At 44.3% G+C, this 19,013-nt stretch overlaps 1 protein-coding gene across 1 annotated transcript in view; it reads left to right on the forward strand.

Moving 5' to 3' along the window:
* Positions 1 to 19,013, forward strand: part of LOC105283841 (agrin) — a 360,457-nt gene that overhangs the window by 302,318 nt on the left and 39,126 nt on the right. The window contains exon 6 of the mRNA XM_026968792.1: positions 18,671 to 18,907. Within this exon, the coding sequence (XP_026824593.1) occupies positions 18,671 to 18,907 (237 nt within the window). The remainder of the gene's footprint in view (positions 1 to 18,670; positions 18,908 to 19,013) is intronic.

The raw sequence follows: 19,013 nt of genomic DNA on the forward strand, positions 1-19,013 counted from the left end.
GCAGCGAAAAGTACCTTGCACAAAGAGAATCCTTAAGAAACGTATGTAAAATGAAATCAAATTTTACGATTGCGCCTTTTTCCATTGCTTCTCTCTCGATAGATTTGTTTACTTCGCATCGTGAGCAAATATCCCGAGAATTAAGAGACGGAATTATCTGTTATCTCCTTACTTTATATATACTCGTTGCTTTTCAATTATTGATTTACATACTGATATAACATACATCAATATATACGATCTTATATAGTATAAGTATTCATCATAATAAGAATCTTCATGATAAGGATGGACTTACGCGCAACATAAAAAAGAGACGATTTGCGTTTCTTGTATGTCATTAGTCAATTTTTCGCGAAATTATAAATTTCAAAGTTTATAGGTATTAATTGATTTTTAAAGCAAACACGTGCTAGCGAGCACGTGGCCGCAAGCACGTGGTTGCATCGTGCGCTCAACGATTATTGGTCGACGATGGTCACATGATCCTCACTATCAACCGGCTCCACACTCGCAAGTAAATTATGGATCAATTTAATTCTCAATAGCTCCACGTAGAAAAATCGTAACAAGGTAAAGCAAGTTTCATCCGAAAGCTGAAACTGCAATATTGGAAATAGTCGGAGGCTAAAAATATCACCGGAAACGCAACGTAAGCACAATGCATTGCAAATCCGTCGTCTGTGCGCGACGAGTCTGGACCGAGAAAAGGTCAATTACATCTTTTTGTTCGACGTTAATTGGCAGGAGCCAGCATCCGTCAAATGATAGTGGAAGAATAAAGGGAGTAAGACAAAAAAGCGTGAAAGAGAAAGAAAATCAAAACTTATTGTTAACTGAAACACGCACAAAAGTTTCGAAACAATAATTATATCAAATAATCTGAATATAAAATAGTCAATAACTCTAACAAAACGATCCGGTGAGCTTTAAAAGTTGACCCACAATTTTCCCAAGTACTTCCACCGAACTTTATACTATATTTTCATATTAAACGGAACCCATTAACGTTTCTTTACTTTACACTCTCTCTTTCACAATGCGAAAAGGATTAAATGCATTTTAATGATTATTCTAATAATGAACTGAAATTACCATTTGGCACAGATTTTACTCAAAGTATGTACGCGATCGTGGAAGAGAAAACAACGTCAGATATTAAAGGATCGCATCACAAACATAGCATCTGAATATTTACATAATATGAAAACGGATTTAACGCTCGAACGGTAATAAAACGCCCGTCTGCGAAGCACTCTTTATCACGGAGTATCAGTGTTCCGTTGCGAGGCAAAAGAAGCTACTTATAAAAAGTCTGCCTCTAACGCAATCAGCATTTTTATTCGAACGATATTACTCCGGTGAAGCGACTCCGCTTCGACGAGAGATTCTTCCTTTGTTGGCCGCGACGTTCGTTTCGCCGTTAAATGCAAATTTAATTAGAAACTTGTCAAACTGCACGCTTAAGCGAGCAAATGAATCGGGGCAATGCTCGACGAGGAAGAATCTGTATGCTTAATCGTCGACGGCAATTGCGCGGCCTCGGCGCAACCGCCGACATCAATTCTTATCCGCATGCCTGCGGACCTGCATTCGCTTCCACCCCGTTTTTCCATCAACCCTCGCGGCATTACACATCCATGACCATCAATGAATCCCACATCGCATCCGGCCTCGTGATCGTCTTTGAAAGCTCCTATGCCGGGTTCGTTTATCCGCGGTTCGCCGTTTTTTCCCTCTCTTCTTTTTGTTCCTGGCAAACCGCGAGTATATCGAACCCGACTGCATGATTGACCCTTTGACAGCGTTCCGAGCTGTATTCAAGAGCACGCGGACCCGTAGAGAGAAAAACTCACGCTTTAATGACTGCATTTTAAAGTCGGCTTCATTCTCTCAACTTTCGCGCGCGCGTCCTTAATACAATTTTATTTTCCATTTGAAATAAAAGGCACGGAACTTGACCGAAAAGTTCTCGTCGATTCGCTCCATAAAAACGAGATCGCGTCCGTAGTGGTGGGGTCCTTTTATCACGCCATTAGCCTGCAATCCGCCACTGAAAAAACTGACACGGGGCGAAAATGTGAATTGGCGCGGAGCGTCGAATTAGCCAGCAGTTAAGAAACTTCACAGCCGATCGATGCGATCATTAGCATCCCCGCTCGCTGATTAATGAAATTATTCATCATTCTTTTCTCTCCCGACAAGCCTGTGTTCCGATGTCATTGATAAGTCCGTTGCATCAATCATCTTCATCGGGTATGCAAATCTCGTGCGGTAAGGAACGGGGCGGAGAGCCGATGGTCGATACGTGGGCCAGTCGTGTCGTTAACTTTTAAAATCGTGCTCCGTAATAGCGATGTTTATTTAATACGATTGCAGCGGCGATGCGCCGCCCGGTTTTCATCCATCATCGCCGGCCGTCGTCGTAGGTTTCTTTCGGTATTATTAGGCTTGGCCGTAGATAAAAACCGCGGGATAAGAAGGAGCAGTGCTCGCGAAAGTGTAGACCGGTTATTACATCATTATGCGTGATGTATCGCGGTCGGGGCGCGGCGTTATTAATCATATCCGCGGGAGATAAATTTTGATGGCAATCGGTGCATGCGTACGTATTATACATACGTACGTAGGCCGTCACACGCGCGATAACAGCTGAAAATATGCGGCTGGATTTCGCTAAATTTATAACCGCCCCGCCGCGAATATCGTTGCATTAAAAGGTGCACGCCCGGCTTTCCAGCGGTTTGCGCCCGGGCGTTTATAAAATTATAAATTGCCCGCGATAAATTTGAAAATCCCTCCGCTTATCTCTCCTCCTCATTCTCGCCGTGGAGAGTCGCACGCGCTTTTTTACTTTCCGCGCGGACGGTCATTCGTTATCAATGTGAAACTGAAAGTGCGACTATCGCGCCCGTGTTCCCATTAAAATTCTCGAACGTTTTAACGGAGCGTCTCGACGTCGACCAGTTTATCGCACGTATGAGGTAGCGCTCTTAAATATTTATTATCGCCGCTGACGTCTCGCGTTTACTCTGTGCGCAACCATGCACCTAATCACGCCTTACATCCTGGCATTCTAGAGAGCCGCACAGCTATGCCTTTTTTCTCCTTCGTGGAAAAGTATCGACTCGTTTTTTAACGACACGCCAGCCTGCGTCCGCGTGTGCTTTCATAAATTACACATGCACTGGCTGGTTTAACGGCTCGCATAATATCTGCCATTACATACTGGTACAACTAGCACAAGCCGGTCCGAATCGCTGCGTGCTTCGTAACATCGATTTTATAATTGACGGTTAGTTTTAATTGTTAGGCAATGAACGATCATGCGGCTGTTTCTCGGAGCACAAGCCGTTCTACGAAGAACCGGTTGAGACCAAGACTCAGATCTTGGACGCAATATTTAAACGAGATTCATCGAACACGCAATTTCAGTGTAAATAAAGACACATCAAACAATCTCGTGTTTACTCGCACGCGTTAAAGCAATGCATTCAGATCGCGAAACGCTTCTCTTTGCGCAAATCTCTCCTCTCTCAAACCCTTTCGGTTTCCTCTCTTCTCTTGAGAGTGCCTTTGTAATCAAAACGAAGTGGTCACATTCCACCCGCGCTCGCAGTAAGACTAAACTTCATCCGCCCTATGCCCTTCGATTCACCGTAGCATAATCATTTTCTTTCTTTCGATGTAGCTTTACCTTTCGAAAATATCCGACTATCAAACGGACGCCGCGTAAAGCCAATTTCTATGATAAATATTGCGAGGCAAATGTTGCTCGCCGCTCGCGAAAGAATGCAAGTAGACGATCTCTCTTTCATGTCTTTCTCTTTGAATTTATGTCTCGATTCTTTCCTGCAATCTCTTAGCAGCAGCTCAGCACAATAACTCAGTTTTTTTAATCATAAAAATGCTACGTTTCTTTTTTTTTATATATATATTGAAGGAAAGCAGCTTGCATAATAAATTTGCAATTTGCTATTATCTTAGCCACTCCATTTTCTCATTCTCATTCAATCTCATTATACAGATTTGCAAATCTTCTTAATTACGTTTCTATAAAATTCTAAATCTCAAACTTTTCCATCTTCATGATTACGAAACTACGAGGAACAAACGAACTGATATTAAAAAGGCATAAATATTTTACAATACGTCTTTGTTGAAAAATTCATGATAATTAAAAGTTTTGCTTTGACGAAGTACGCTTTTCTCTCGGGCTTAATATTTCGATAATGCTACATTATGATAAACAATAATTAAAAAAAATATTGAAGCCACTCTCCTTATCCCATGTTCTTTCTCGTTTCTTGTTTTCTCTTTGTCTTCCATTTTCTCCACTTCTTTCCGCTGCTCGAAAGCTTGCCCAGCAATCAAAGAAAGTAGTTACATCTCGTGTGCAATCAGTCTACTTTGTTTTCGAAGTTTCCACTCGCGCTCCAATCTGTTAAAAAACTTTTGTAGGACTCCTCTTCGATCCTGCTCGAACGCCTTCCTAAGTGCAGTTAGATTGCCAATCCGACCCACGTGTCTGAATAAGTCCACCCATGTCTGTACAGTCTGCGAGAACTGTCCCGTCAGTTGCGGATAAAGTTTCCGTTTTCGCACGGAGGACAATACGGCATCGCGGAAGCGATCTCGCAATATATTCATCGTAATATATTCGCGGTGTTCCATCGAATAAGCTGTCTCGAGCAGATCTCGTAATTCGCTGGATTCACGCATATCGCCCGCGGCATTCTACTTCTGCGTTTCACTGTAATAACGACATCTCGTTAAAGCGCGTCGTAAAACTGCCGCACATTCCGACGTTTAACCGCGTACACCTACTTTCTTGGAACTCATTATCGCGTGGGATAGCAAACACTGGAACGCCTTTCGCGCATCTTCAAACTCTTACTCTTACGTCCATTTACTTCGCAAAGGCGAAATGGAAATTGAAAATTTGTTGGGACTCCTTTGTAATCTGCATGCGCCTAGCCGACCCGCTGCGCTTAATATCGCTTTAATTAGCCGTCGAATTTTCACCTCGTTTTCCGTTGCTACATTTTAATCATTGAGCGTAAAAACACGCTGCACCTTGATTCTAATGCTCCCTCGCTCTCAAAGAGAAAGAGAGAGAGAGAGAGAGACTCGTAAAATTTAATATAATATTTAATATAAAATAAAATAAAAAACGGCGCAGCATCGCAATGAGCTTTCCATTTTGTTGTTGACTGAAACTCATATAGTCACTAATGTGTGCCATTCAACGGCTGCAACAATCCAACAATTACGGTCAAACTGCGTTTGTTATTATTCGCGATGTACGCGCAAGAAGCTCGAAGAAAAAAGGAAGAAAACCGAAAGAGGCCAAATCGGAGACTGAGAAAAGCGGAGAAAATGTTAAAGAAATTCTTCAACGGGAGTACATTGTGGGTACTCATAAGGATATTTTACGCGAGATTTTAAAGGATCCTGAGAGGAAAGTCAGCGCGGATCCCTCGGCAGACACGTCCGATGCTTCGTCGTGGACATCGCCTTGCGAGGCACCCCTTTATTCAGTCGCTCCCGTTTCTCGCTGCACGTTCTCGTGCCACGGGACGACCTTCTCCCCCCCCCCCCCCCAGGTGTAACGAATACTAAGTACGCGGGTGAAAAATGTTCCGCTCCCCTGGCGGCCCTGCGCCATTTTCTCGGGTCGCCGGCCTCGCTCAGACGAATCACTGTCCGACGCAACAAACGAGTCGAGCATTATTTTTACGAGAGCTCTCGTATTTCCCCGGAGGTGTCGGAGGACCCGTTAGCCACGTTTTTCTCTACCTTCTGCCTTGTCCGTTCGTTACACCCCTCCGGCGCCAGTTTCTCCGCGTCTTTTCTCCTTTTGTCCGACCGCGACAGCTCTCGAAGACGAAACAACCGTTCGTTTCCGCGCAGCTGTGAAAATATACAGTTTGCATTACTGAGAAGGTGTTTGTATCGAAACGTGGTTAAATTAATGAACAACCGACAACAAATAATAAACATGAACGATTTGCATTCGTTTTTACTCTGTAGACGGAATCCGCGAATCTTTGTGGGTTTCTCTGCTCGCGCGCTAGTCTCTCATGGGGTGTTTGCAGATCGTACGACCGAAATCTCGATGTAAGGACGCTGACTGTAGTGCGAGGCCGTAGCAAACTTGTTCGTTTAAATTTTCAGGCGAGTTTTGCAACTACGCTCCCCGAGTATTGTTACTGTGCTGTTACACCGGACAGAAAGGGTTAATTACGTAATTGGAAGCGTACTCCAGCTACCCGCCAGACGGGTAATGCAGTCGGGCGTAAAACTCGACCGCGACGTAACACGCGGAAAACTCTTTGGACGCATTAAGGGGCCGGGAGGCGCGCGATAAATCGAGGGAGCGGCGATAAACCTCGGGAAACGGTCGGAAGTTAACTGGCGGCCTTAAGTGATACGATTTAAAACGATCGCGACGGTAATGGAACGGACGAGTTCCCTTTTAACAACGCGACGCGCGTTACGAGCGCAACGCGCCGACTCCCGAAGGAGCCGTAGGTCGAGAGGTAACGACCTCGAAATACACCTCCAGGCGAGGACGCTCGTTTCGACGGGGCGGAACCTCTTCTTCCTGTTCCTCCCCCTCCACCCCCGTCCTCCTCTTGCTGCGCGAGGGTAGCGGCACGGTGTAACGAGGGCAGCAACACCGCGGCGCGTGTTCCATTAAAGCGCGACCACCTGCGAGCGGGTAAACGTAGTTACGCCGCGTCTCTCGGCGTGTACGCGCACCTCTCGAAACTATCCTTATCCGGTATCGGATACCAGGTGGAGCAAACAAAACAGTGCGACTGGCGGTAGACCGTAATTCAATCGGAGCTCGCAGCCGCGTAGAGAACGAACGGACGCGTCGTAAACTGCATTCGCGAGGAAACTCGCGAGATCGTTCCTCTTCGATTTCCATTCAGTCAGGATAACTCGGCATATTTACGATTTCGCATCCTAAAACGCGAATTTGGAGTTTGAGGTCTCGGGGGCTGGATTGATGATGCGTATGATTTTATGCGGATGGTTAAAGCTACGAAAGATCTATTAAGCTGCAATAAATCTTAGAAATAGATAAGCGCGCATGATACGAGTACAAGGGAGTACTTTACCGGGAGCCGTTCCACCCCCGTATCGTTTAACGGACGCACGCGTGTACGTGACTTTTATTTTTGTGCGAGGTGAGTTCGTCCGTAGCGAGAGAAAGCAGCAATCGATATCTCGTGTAATGCGCGCTTCCGCATTCAAACAGCTACGTGCCGTAAAATATCGCAGACGAATAAAATGCTCGCCGTTCCGGATTTCCTGCAATTAAAAAATCGCACGATATCACGCGTCTTGTTCGGTAGTTGCTGCGCGTCAAATGTTTTGCAATTAAACATCATGCGGGTAAACGTGCCATGAATTTTGTAGAAGTAAATAAAATCGCTCGAATATGTTAATCAAAACGTATTAAAAGAGTAAGCTGCCTCGCGATACATAATATACAACGTTTCTGCACGTAAACACACAAATCATGTTATATTGTTCAAATATTAATATTGTAAATTGCTGCTTTATTCGGGCACGTGTTATAAATGTATAATAAAAATATACATTAATATATAAATTTATGGACTAATTGAAATTAAAAATCGCTCGTTGCGGGCGAAAATCCTCCCGAAGGCTGCAAATTAACGCCGACCACGGATCAAGGGATGATTGACATAAAAATCGCAGTTGACATAGAGTTTAATAAATTAGATATCTCTCCAAAGCTCGTCTACACATCGAGATCGGATCCCATCGCGATGCGAGGCCCTCGAAGGAGAATCACCGCACGGGATGGAGCGAGGCGGACGGCACCTCGTTGCCGCGATTGTGATCCGAAAACCGCGAAGATGCAGGTACAACGCAACACCCTGCACATGAAGATCAGATAACGCACTAATCGCGGCTTATCGTCGCATCGGACGTGCACGTCAGTGCGGACGTTCGCCGGTCTCCAGCAGCGCTGAAGTTCACCCTGTGTAACCCCTCGCGCGGCGCGCTACCCTCATCGAGTAACACGCGCGGCCCGCACGCGGGAGGGTCGTCGTTCCCGTTGATTAGATATACGTTGATAACGGCGAGGCTCGCCACCGGCACGCTTCCGTCCTTAGGATAAGGGCGGCGCGACAAGATAAGTGGTACGAACCACAGTGCGGTCGGACTATGGCAGATAAGCGCTTCGGGACGGCCAGCTGATCTGGCGGACGTTGTAAATGTTAAATACGCTTGCAGCGTGCGCGGTGTTAAAAATTGGTTAACGTCAGCGGAACGTGCGACGATCCAGCCCGTAATTGCGCGGCCTCGCGTGCCTGCCGGCCCTTTTAATACCCAAATACGATTGCGCTTCCGCAGACGTAATTGCATTCTCTCTTCCGCGCGCCCTTGTGCCTCGGGGTGTTTATACGCGTAACTTATTTTCCAGGCGCGCAGCGCGACGCTCTCGCCCGCTCACATGTTTTAACGGTACAAGTTATCCATAGGTTATCGTTAAAAATGTCGGTTTCTGAAAATTACAGCAATTTACTTACGTTACGCAAAGCACAAACTAAACCTTTTAGCGAGATTAATTTCGCTGATGGCACAGCCACGCTGCGCGTTGCGCTGATCCCGAACTAAGATGATTGAAAGGAAACGTTTTAATCCGCCGCGTGCGAACCGTGAAACGAATCTCTTTAGGTTTTATTTTACAGATGACTTAGGGAGGATTATCGCGCGCGCGAGATCACCAGGTACTCCGTGAAAGAAAATCCCGCGTCAAAGGGATGAATAGCGAGAAAAGGTCGAGGAAAAGCAGCTGATATAACAAGCGTCCCGTAATTAAGCTCGTGATAATTGCGCTTTTAATGTTCCTCGCATTCATACATAGAAATGATGGTTCTTCTTGACGATATTCAGTTGACCCAAAACAGGCGGCACTAGGTGCGTCGGTTCAGATGAACAAAGTATCATTACCGAAAAAAAGAAAGAGAAAGCAGCAACAAAGAGAGAGAGTTGTGTACGAGATAGATAGAAAATCAACGTGAACCAGATACCGAAATATCGGTTTTCTTTATAGATTGTTTCTTATAATGCACAGTCTCGGTACATATCTTATCTTTCAAAAATAGAAAGAGATATTTTTCATTTATAAGCTACACGAGTAAACTTTCGCGCATATTATTTTTTGGAATTGTATTTTGAAACAGCACTCGAATGTCGCATTTTGTTTCGAACAAATATCGAAATGTTGTTTCAGACATCGTAAAAGCTGGAACGAAAATAGTCTATTGGTTTTATGAAAGAATCTTCTTTTCTGAGTGCACCTACATCCACGGAGTCTGCAGTATAAGCAATGCGCCCACATAATTTCGCTGTCGTATCTTATCGTGAATCCTGTTGTACGATTCTCTTTGATCTTTTCTCCTGGCCTTGCGGCGTAATGATACGAGGTTCGATCTGCTTCCTTTTCGCTCACTCTCCCTAACTCAGTGGAATTTTACATTAAAAACGCGTACAGTAGTTGATAATTTCTGAATCCCGTTGGAACTTCGCTAATGATGAAAGTCGACGTTTACCGACTGGTACCGATCCAAACCGCGAAACGAGCTTTAAAATTTAATAGGATTCCTATCAAATGTCGCGAGAGAAAAGGGAGGTACGGGAAGAAAGAAGACAGCCAACCACGAACGTACCAGGAAAATATTTCACTCGCGGACGTGGACTCGCTGACTAGCTTTCGCGAATTCAACGAAAACGTGCAAATGGTATAAATAACCCGTACGCAGCGTTACGAGCTTCCTGGCAATGTTCGTCGAACTACGAGGTGATAACCAGCGCAACGGCGCGACCCGCGACCGAGATTAATGGATCCGCAGTTTCAAGTTCCAGCTGTTTCAACTGCTCGGTATTTCCATGATCCTTTCGCCGCGATCCTCGGCCCGTTATCCACGCCTGCCCAAAACGTCCACTTCTCCATCTCGTGACCCGTCAATAGCCGGTCGGTCCTCAAAGTTTGCCTAATGAGGCTCATTCGACACGGCTGGACCGTAGCCTGATGCACGCAGAGCCGCAGCAGCTCCGATCCCCCATTATTAAGACCTGGGCCGACGATCTTCCATCCTCTCTTCTCCCTCTTGAAACCGCCACCGCCGCCCACAATTTCGCCGTGGTCCATTCTACCTCAGCGTCGCCGCGTTGCACGCTCCACGTACGTCTCGGTAATGAGCCACTAATTGGCAATTGCGTCGAATTGCGTCCTGGACGCGCCCGGCAGAATCCCATCCCGTTGCCGTTACAACGCGGCTCGCCGCCGACGTTTTAGACGTGTAACCGCTCCTGCATGAAACGAGTGCCGGCAATCCTTGATGGTAGGTGACTCTTGGTCGTAGGCGTGATGGCTCTACGTGACGTTCGTCGCACAAACGCGCCTTTCTCGAGAACGATCCAGACGAAAGGTGCCGGATGCTTCGGAAATGTGACTTTGAAGACGGAATGCTGTTCTCCGGGAGAGTATAACAGACATTAATCTCGCGACACTTTAAACGTCTAAGGGAAGAAGAGATTGCTCATCGTACTTTTCGCGCTAATTTGTTGTATTTTTTTGCTCAACAGTAATTTATCAACGAAAAACACCAGAAAAATATCCAAATGTTTTGCCATCTTGAAGGAACGGCAGTTCCTTCAATCTGCCATTTAAATTATTCAAATTCTTATTATTCAAAGTATTTAAGTACCGATTATTTGTTTTATTCGTTGAATGTACTTTTATCACATAGCGCTCGATAATCAGAAAAACTACACTCCCGTACTTTATTGAAAATTGAAATCACCGTCGAAAATAAAAATCAATATTGCCGAGCCATTGAAACGGAAACGATTATCAACGAAAAAACGCAGCTTCCGTACAGGAGTAATGCTACGCAGGTGGCCTGTGGTAATAAATTACCCGTGAGCGGTAACAGCGAGCTGCGACGGTCAGGTGCGCCGACAAAAACCAACCAGAATGGATTATTAATTACGATATTACGTCGACGCACCACCGGAGGGTCCGAGAAGAGGTCCGAGAAGAGGGATGAGAAGGATAGTTCTCTCACAGTGTGCGTGCGTATCGTGCCGAAGATTTCCTTTCCAAATTAGGCAATTGTTGATCATGGTGAAATGTACTTTTTCCTCACTAAAATAACCATTCGTATTGCTGCAGCGCAAATTTACGATTCGATGGTGCAAAATTGATCCTATAAGCTCAATCAAACCCGATTTTCATTGTGTAAGTATCTGCGAGAACACAGTCGGATAATTATTTTATTTGGAACGAAAAGAGATCACTAAAGGGTGCGTTTCTATCACACATAATGAGCATATTAATTCCCGTTATAAATCAACTGCAAAATCTCCGGATTTAGATAAAATAAATCGATGCATAAGTGCTTATTATATAAGGACGGTTTATGGCAACCACAATTATGCAAATTTTACATCCAAAAGCGAAATTAATATAAATGTTTTCAAAATGTTTCTGATAAATTAATAGGAAGCCGATTTTATCAAATAGATCGAAAGTCGTTGTATCTTTTAAATCGCCATTAAATTTATAATATGCAGAATTTGCAAAATTTCTGTCTTTAATCTCGATATGAAAAGGAATAGTTATAATTTATCTTTATAGAAAATTCTTTATATAAAGAGATGGAAATTTTCAATAAAATTACGCATATTATGAAACATTATGCAAGATTGTGACATTTGCAACAGATTAAAACAATTTCATCAAAATGTTTTAAATGTTACTTCTTTCTTTTTTAAATCAAACATTTTACATGGAAAAACTGCAATTCACATAGAATAAAGTACTTTACCTTCAATTAATCCAACGTATATGCATTCGACGGCGTATTTCAATCGAGTGCGACGTTCGCAACAGTCATCGACATTATTTCGATATCCTGAGTATACGCTTTTAACCAATTATTCGAACACAATGTAATCGACATGCATAACAGAGAAAAACTTGGAATAATCGACGCTGCTAATTATGTAAAAATTCGACCCATTTCTCCCGCTGACAACGCCAGCGTTTCATTTGTTAACGTCTGACGGACTTAATGAACGCTTGACCGTCGTTAAAGACGCATCCGTGACTTTCTACCGTGGTTTGCAAAAACTTCCCACCAAACTTCCGCGGACCTGCTCAGTTTCCAAACTGCAGTAACTTCAACATCCATTTCTCAGTCGAGTCCCCTCATTAACTTCACCTTGCAATTTAAATCCCGATCTAATTTTGCTCCATCCGCCCCGATATTTGTCCCGTAAGCGACGCGATCATTAGAATATGTCTTGAAGTTTTCTCTCATCTCCTATCCACATCTTTATCTTAATTTAATTCTTCTGGTTTTCGCGCGAACTGTCATTCAACATTTCTGACAAATTTCCTCTTCATCCGTCAGAAGAGAAAATTCGCTTAATATACCGTACTTCTGCTGTTATTGTAAATCAAATGCGAATTTAGATTTAGTTTGCGATATATATCGACATGTATCGACTTTTTTTCTTCTTATTTCCACTGCTTCAACTGTCACGCAGATCCACGTCTCATTTCAGGCTATAAAAATGAGATCGATTCATAAGATATTGCTACTCGGAGCCAAGTGCTTTCTGTTTCTTTCAATATCTATTACATAACAATTGCTTTAAGTATTTACATTCGATCAGTTTGCATGCTCTTCTTAATCGTTACATCTGTTTGCTGTTTACGTATATTCGTTCTAGAGAGCTTGCTTTAGATAACGATAATGAACGTGCCTGCGCTATTACTACCGCTTGCTCGTTATCTTATCCAACAACATAAAAATCGTAACAACGTAAAATTTCTACCACTTATTCTCGTTTCGTTCATCTCGCGTTGTACGGATGGAAGATCGACTCCTTTAGGGAAACCGTCGCGACATCAGAAACAAATCGACTCGCGAGGACGGCGGAAGCGCGGGCGGATACCGCTAATTGCGTTTGTCATGCCGATAATTAATAATGCATCGTTCGGAGCGGCGCGACGACTGACCGGCGAATTAAATGCATTAACGACGATAATCGGGTTGCGGTGAATGCCAAATCGAAAATACACCGGCGGGGAGTTATTGAATGCAAACGAGGCCGCGATCAATCATCCGGCTCAGCACCGGCTTTCGACGCCCGTAATGACGTTCCGGCGTTTTGCATCGCTATCACTGATTAGGGATGGAAAACGAGGGGCGCAGACGAGAGCGGACGGATCAAAACGCGTGGGTTTCCTGCTCGGCTGCTGCAAAACCGAAGGATATTAAATAAACAAACGGCGAAGCTCGAGTACACATCGTTTTATTAGGAGTGTGATTTAGTTTTGAGGGTTTTGCAACAGATGGCTGTAGTGTCAGTTTGTTCCAATAGCTCTTTCCGATAACTGTTGTTTCTTACAGTCTTGACATTATCCATGACATTTAGTAGCATTATAGCAATAGATGCAATAACAGTCGTGTTTATATCATCGTAAAAATGCAACTTCCGAAAGCTCTTTAGCATTTTCGACATGCGTTGCTTTTGTTTTTTAATCAAAACAAAACTGCGGCTGACGGTTATAGAATTCTTGTGGAAACTTATGGTGATTCTGCCCCATCAATTAAGATGTATGAAGGACAAAGAACGCTCGGGACAACCAAGAAAGCTTGAAAATGCAGATTTGCAAGCATTATTGGACGAAAATCCAACAGAATCCACTTCAGAACTTGCCAGAGCATTAAATGTTGATCGTACAACAGTTACCAAACATTTACATGAAATGGGAAAAATTCAGAAAGAAGGGAAATGGGTTCGACATGAATTATCGGAAAGTGCCATTGCGAACCGGTTGAACATTTGCATTTCGTTGATCGCCAGGCAAAAAAAGAAGAGTCTTTTGTCTCGGATTGTTACTGGGGATGAAAAGTGGATCTATTTTGATAATCCGAAACGCAGAAAATCATGGGTGGATCCAGGCGAACCATCAACATCCACTCCGAGACGCAATATTCACGGTTCAAAAGTAATGCTCTGTATTTGGTGGGATAGCGTACTATGAGCTGTTAAATCCGCATGAGACTGTCACGGCTGATCGTTATCGACACCAATTGTACAAGTTGAAGCAAGCATTGGACCAAAAACGACCACCAATTGCGAGTAAACGACGGAAAATGATTCTTCTTCGTAACAACGCTCGACCTCACGTTGCGTTGTCAGTGAAACAAACACTATTAGAGCTTGAATGGCAAGTCTTACCGCACCCCGCGTATTCTCCATGCGATTATTATTTGTTCCGGTCGATGCAACACGCTTTAGAAGATACACACTTTCATAATTTCGAAGAAGTGCGAAAATTCGCCGACGAATGGATCAACTGAAAAGAAGAGTGATTTTATCGTGGTGGAATCCATCTCTTGCCAGAAAGATGGGAAAAAGTTATAGAAAACGAAGGAAAATATTTTGATTAAGGTATTCATTCATTATTATATTTAAATACATGCGTTTTTGAGCAAAAAAAACCCTCAAAACTAAATCACACCCCTAATACAATGTCGTTCAGCGAAAGGCGCTCGTGTTTAACGTCACGGAGCGCACGGGATTGTCCGACAACGAGCTGTAATGCATTTTACGAGGAGCTGGAGGGAGGAGAAGATAGGAGCCGTTAATTATCCACTCGGATCGCCGTGTGTACACCGATTGCGTAATAAAACCTAACGACCGGTCTAATCGGACTCGGTTCTTCCTTGATACTGTACGCTGAGATTACACCGATTCACTCTATTCGCGACACGATAAACACGACCGTGTAAAGTCAACGCGAGATGGTAACGAGGACGATTGCGGATAGCAATAATAAGAAATAGATACGCGCATTAGTTTCTCTATTAGAGCATTAGCACGCTCGCAATCGCACTTTTACCGAGCACTCACGCTCGCGTCTACGCTTGGGCAGGTTGAATTTCCAATTAATGCTCCTAATTGACACCAGAGCCATTATCCGTACAGTGTGGAAACAATGTGGAAACCTTCCCCCGCATCTGCTCCGTTCCGTTCCATTTTGCTTCGTTCGTTTTGCATGCATGCGTTCGCTCGAGACGTAATCGCTGTGTCGCTCGAAAGCGCAGATACCGCGCGATCAGCGTACCTCTTCCGCTTTTTTTCCGGCGGAAGGAAGGGAGGAACGAAGGGATAAACGAAGGGAGAGACAATCAAAGAAGCGGAACGAGTAATCGCACGTCGCAAACGGCGACGATGACGGGTTTGATTCGCAGAGGCGGCGGCGCCGGCCGACAACGGTCGCGTACAACTACAACGTACGCCCTGCTGCTGATAGCATACGCCACGCTAACGATATCCCACTGCTGCTACGTCTTTCCGAAAGGTACTGCAGCGTAAGAAGCTTCTTCATTCCCTATTCTCGTCACGGTCGTCGGCGACAACCGGGATCGGGATGTTGCGTGGCAACCGGGAAATTGCGCCGCGCGAAAGTATCGAAACTTCCGGAAAACTTGAGGGCGCGTTTACGCGTCTGGCGAATTAACGAGTAAGCAAAGCCCGTTGCGAGTTGGTCCTCCTGGTGAGTTCCAAACCGGAAACGCGAGTTATCAGAACCGGCGCGTGAATATTCGGGATGAATACCAGTACGCCGCCTCGTTTCCGTTCTGGCTATAACCAGAAATAGGAAGTTGTGGCGGTGGTGCAATATAGCCCAAAATTATTGATCATTGACTTTGACGAAATTTTATTAAGCTATTAGACACATGCTTGCATCATGTTTTATTATTGGGTCATTAAGTATGAAACTTTACAAATAGAACATAAACTTTTGCATTTTTTGGCACATGGACATGATTTATTTTCAATCGAAGTATGCGCCCATGTTATCTACACACTTCTGCCATTTTAGTGGTAGTTGGTCTATGCCTTTACTATAGAAGCCAGGAGTACGGGAATCGATGAAGTCGCGGAAGGCTGTTTCGACTGCCTGTTGAGAATTGAAGAATTTTCCCACCGAGAAGTTGTCCAAATTCCGGAAGAAGTGATAGTCGGTAGGTGATAGATCTGGTGAATATGGTGGATGACGGAGAGTTTCCAATTCCAACTCCTGTAGCTTTGCCACGGTCAGTCGTGCAGTGTGCGGTCGAGCATTATCATGCAACAGGATTGGCATTGACCGATTGACCAATTTCAGTTGTTTAATAGCAAGTTGTTGCATCATTTCGTCCAGTTGCTTGCAATATACTTCAGCCGTTATCGATGTACCAGGTTTCATAAAGTTGAAGTAGATAACACCTGACCTGGACCACCAAACAATCACCATAAGCTTCTTCTGTGTAACGTTGGGTTTCGCGTGATGTCTCGGTGGTTCATCAGCGTTCAACCACTGATGTGAGCGTTTACGATTGTCGTAGAGTATCCACTTTTCATCGCAGGTCACAATTCGATTAAAAAAAGATCCATTTTTGTGACGAGAAAGCAAAGAAAGGGAAGCCTCTAGACGTTGCGCCTGCTGCGCATCGGTCAATTCGCGCGGGACCCATTTGTCCAACTTCTTTATCTTACCAATTGCAGCTAAATGAACCAATATGGTGGGTATGGAAACATTGAATATCGATGCCAATTCACGTGTACTTTGAGATGGATCGGACTCTACTACGGCTCTCAAGTGATCATTATCCACCTTCGTCTTTGGTCTTCCACGTGGCTCATTAGCGAGGCTGAAATCTCCATCTCTGAAGTTTTTGAACCAATTGCCCACCGTTGCTTTAGTAGTTGAACCTTCACCAAATACAGCGTTGATATTACGAGCTGTCTCCGACACTGTGGTTCCACGGCGGAACTCATATTCATAAATCACACGAATTTTGAACTTTTCCATAGTTCTATAAAAAAGAATCCACCAATAAAACTAATGAAGATATTTGAACAAACAAATATGACATTTGAAGAGCGAACATACATCTATCACACTAACCTAACCTGATACTGACGTCTGGCGCCAAATTTGAGATAACAAATGTTAAAGATGGCGCTTTTACATTTGTAAAGTTTCATACTTAATGACCCAATACATATAATATTCAGATAAATCATAATAAATAAGTTAGAAATTTCAAAGGAGATCGAGAACGTCAGTTGGTCAATGTCTTTAAACTGCTGCTAGAGAACGATGAATTTTCTCTCCAACGATATATAGTTCAGCCTGTTGCTGCCGCTGAAAGAGAAATATCCGGGAAGCGCTACAAAAGTTTTTCCCACGTTTGCCTCGCGTGTAAATAATTTATCTGGTAACGTAGCACGTGTATACACATGTGTATGAACCATCGCGTCCACTTTCCTCGAGAAATATATCTCGCCGATTACGACGGCGCGTCGCGCGCGGTAACACTCGGTCGGGGACCGCAAATTTTGCTCGTGCATGCACGATAAAATTTTAACGGGGCACAAAGCTGCACCGCCTCGGGCCGCGACCCTCTTGGGGGGGGGTCTCCAATGGAGGTTTAATGATCCGACGGCATCCGCGCGCGCGGTGTCCGCTCCAGGACACGCTCCGGGATCGCTCGTCGCCGCCAAAAATGCGGCGCCACGTAAATCTCGCCGCGAACGAATCCCAGCGGGCGATAGTTTATTCATCGCGGGTCGCGCGGATTTAATTTCACGGCGCGTTTACGGCCGCACGCGTGCATGTATCTCGCGCGCGTTTCAAAGCCTGCAATTACATTTCGATGGCGGCGGTGGCCGGCGACTGTGGCGGATTCGCGTTGCGGGAAAAATATCATTGATTAAGCCGCATGGATTTTTCCTATTTGTCGTCACGCTGAAAAAAAAAAAAAAAAAACAGATTTCCTCAGCAAGCGCATTCGTGCGGGATGACTAACGTCAGATATCTGAAACTGGAGAACACCAGAAGAGGCAGGATCGACGTTGACGCGAACGTTGGCGATTTTACACGTGCAGGAACGCGACGTATTCCGCGAGACACGTCGTGACGGTTTACGTGCTGCTTGACATCTCCATCGTAAACTGGATGTAATAATTCCAATCCGCAAATGCGAGAGCATTAAATTCTGCGTATCGCCGTGATTATTCCCGGCAAACGTAATACCGCAATGCAACGCCGTTGATCCGATTCGTCATTGGCTTCGTACCGTTATTTCGACATCGGGATTGTCAGCAACATCCATCAATAGGATTGACCATAACATCAAACTGTTCTCATCAATGGATTGTCGCGCCATTAGCAATTCATTTCCGGTGCACGCGCATTATCACGCAGAATGGGTGAGACGTGCGTCTTGCACAATGTAGGTCTTGTGTCCGACCTGATTTCACTTGGATGGAGGCCGATTGATGATTGACCGATCGATTGCTTAACGTTCGGATGTATTCATGAGGCATTTAAGAAAACAGAAACAACCTGTTTCATTAATTATTTTATATAGTTAAATGTAAAAAATCATGCACATGTATGATTTTTTCAACATTTATTATTATATTAATTATAATAATAAAAAGGAAAATAAAACATCTCATTTTTAATACTATTGGAATAATAATATGATTACTGTGACGCTGCGACTAATGTTGAATGGTTTTTCGATACTTTCTTTTACAGAAATTAAGGATCCTTGCGCGAAACTGAACTGCTCACAAGGCTCACACTGTGTACGGAGCAGAGACGGCAAGGAAGCTACCTGCGAATGCCTGGAATCCTGTCCAAATTTGGGAGATCACGAGGGATCAGGACTCGTCTGTGGCACGGACGGGGTCGATTATCCGACACTATGCGATCTAAATCGTGCTGCATGTGCAAAAGGTGCTAATATTACCGTGGCATTTCGCGGCAAATGCGGTAAGTGCTTCTCTATATCATCATTGATACACGAGATATATATTTCGGGCAAACTCTGGCAATAGTTTGCAGATAAATTTAACATTGAAAATTTATTTATAATACA

The sequence above is a fragment of the Ooceraea biroi genome, chromosome 4 (assembly GCF_003672135.1).
Source record: "Ooceraea biroi isolate clonal line C1 chromosome 4, Obir_v5.4, whole genome shotgun sequence".
Taxonomy (NCBI): domain Eukaryota; kingdom Metazoa; phylum Arthropoda; class Insecta; order Hymenoptera; family Formicidae; genus Ooceraea; species Ooceraea biroi.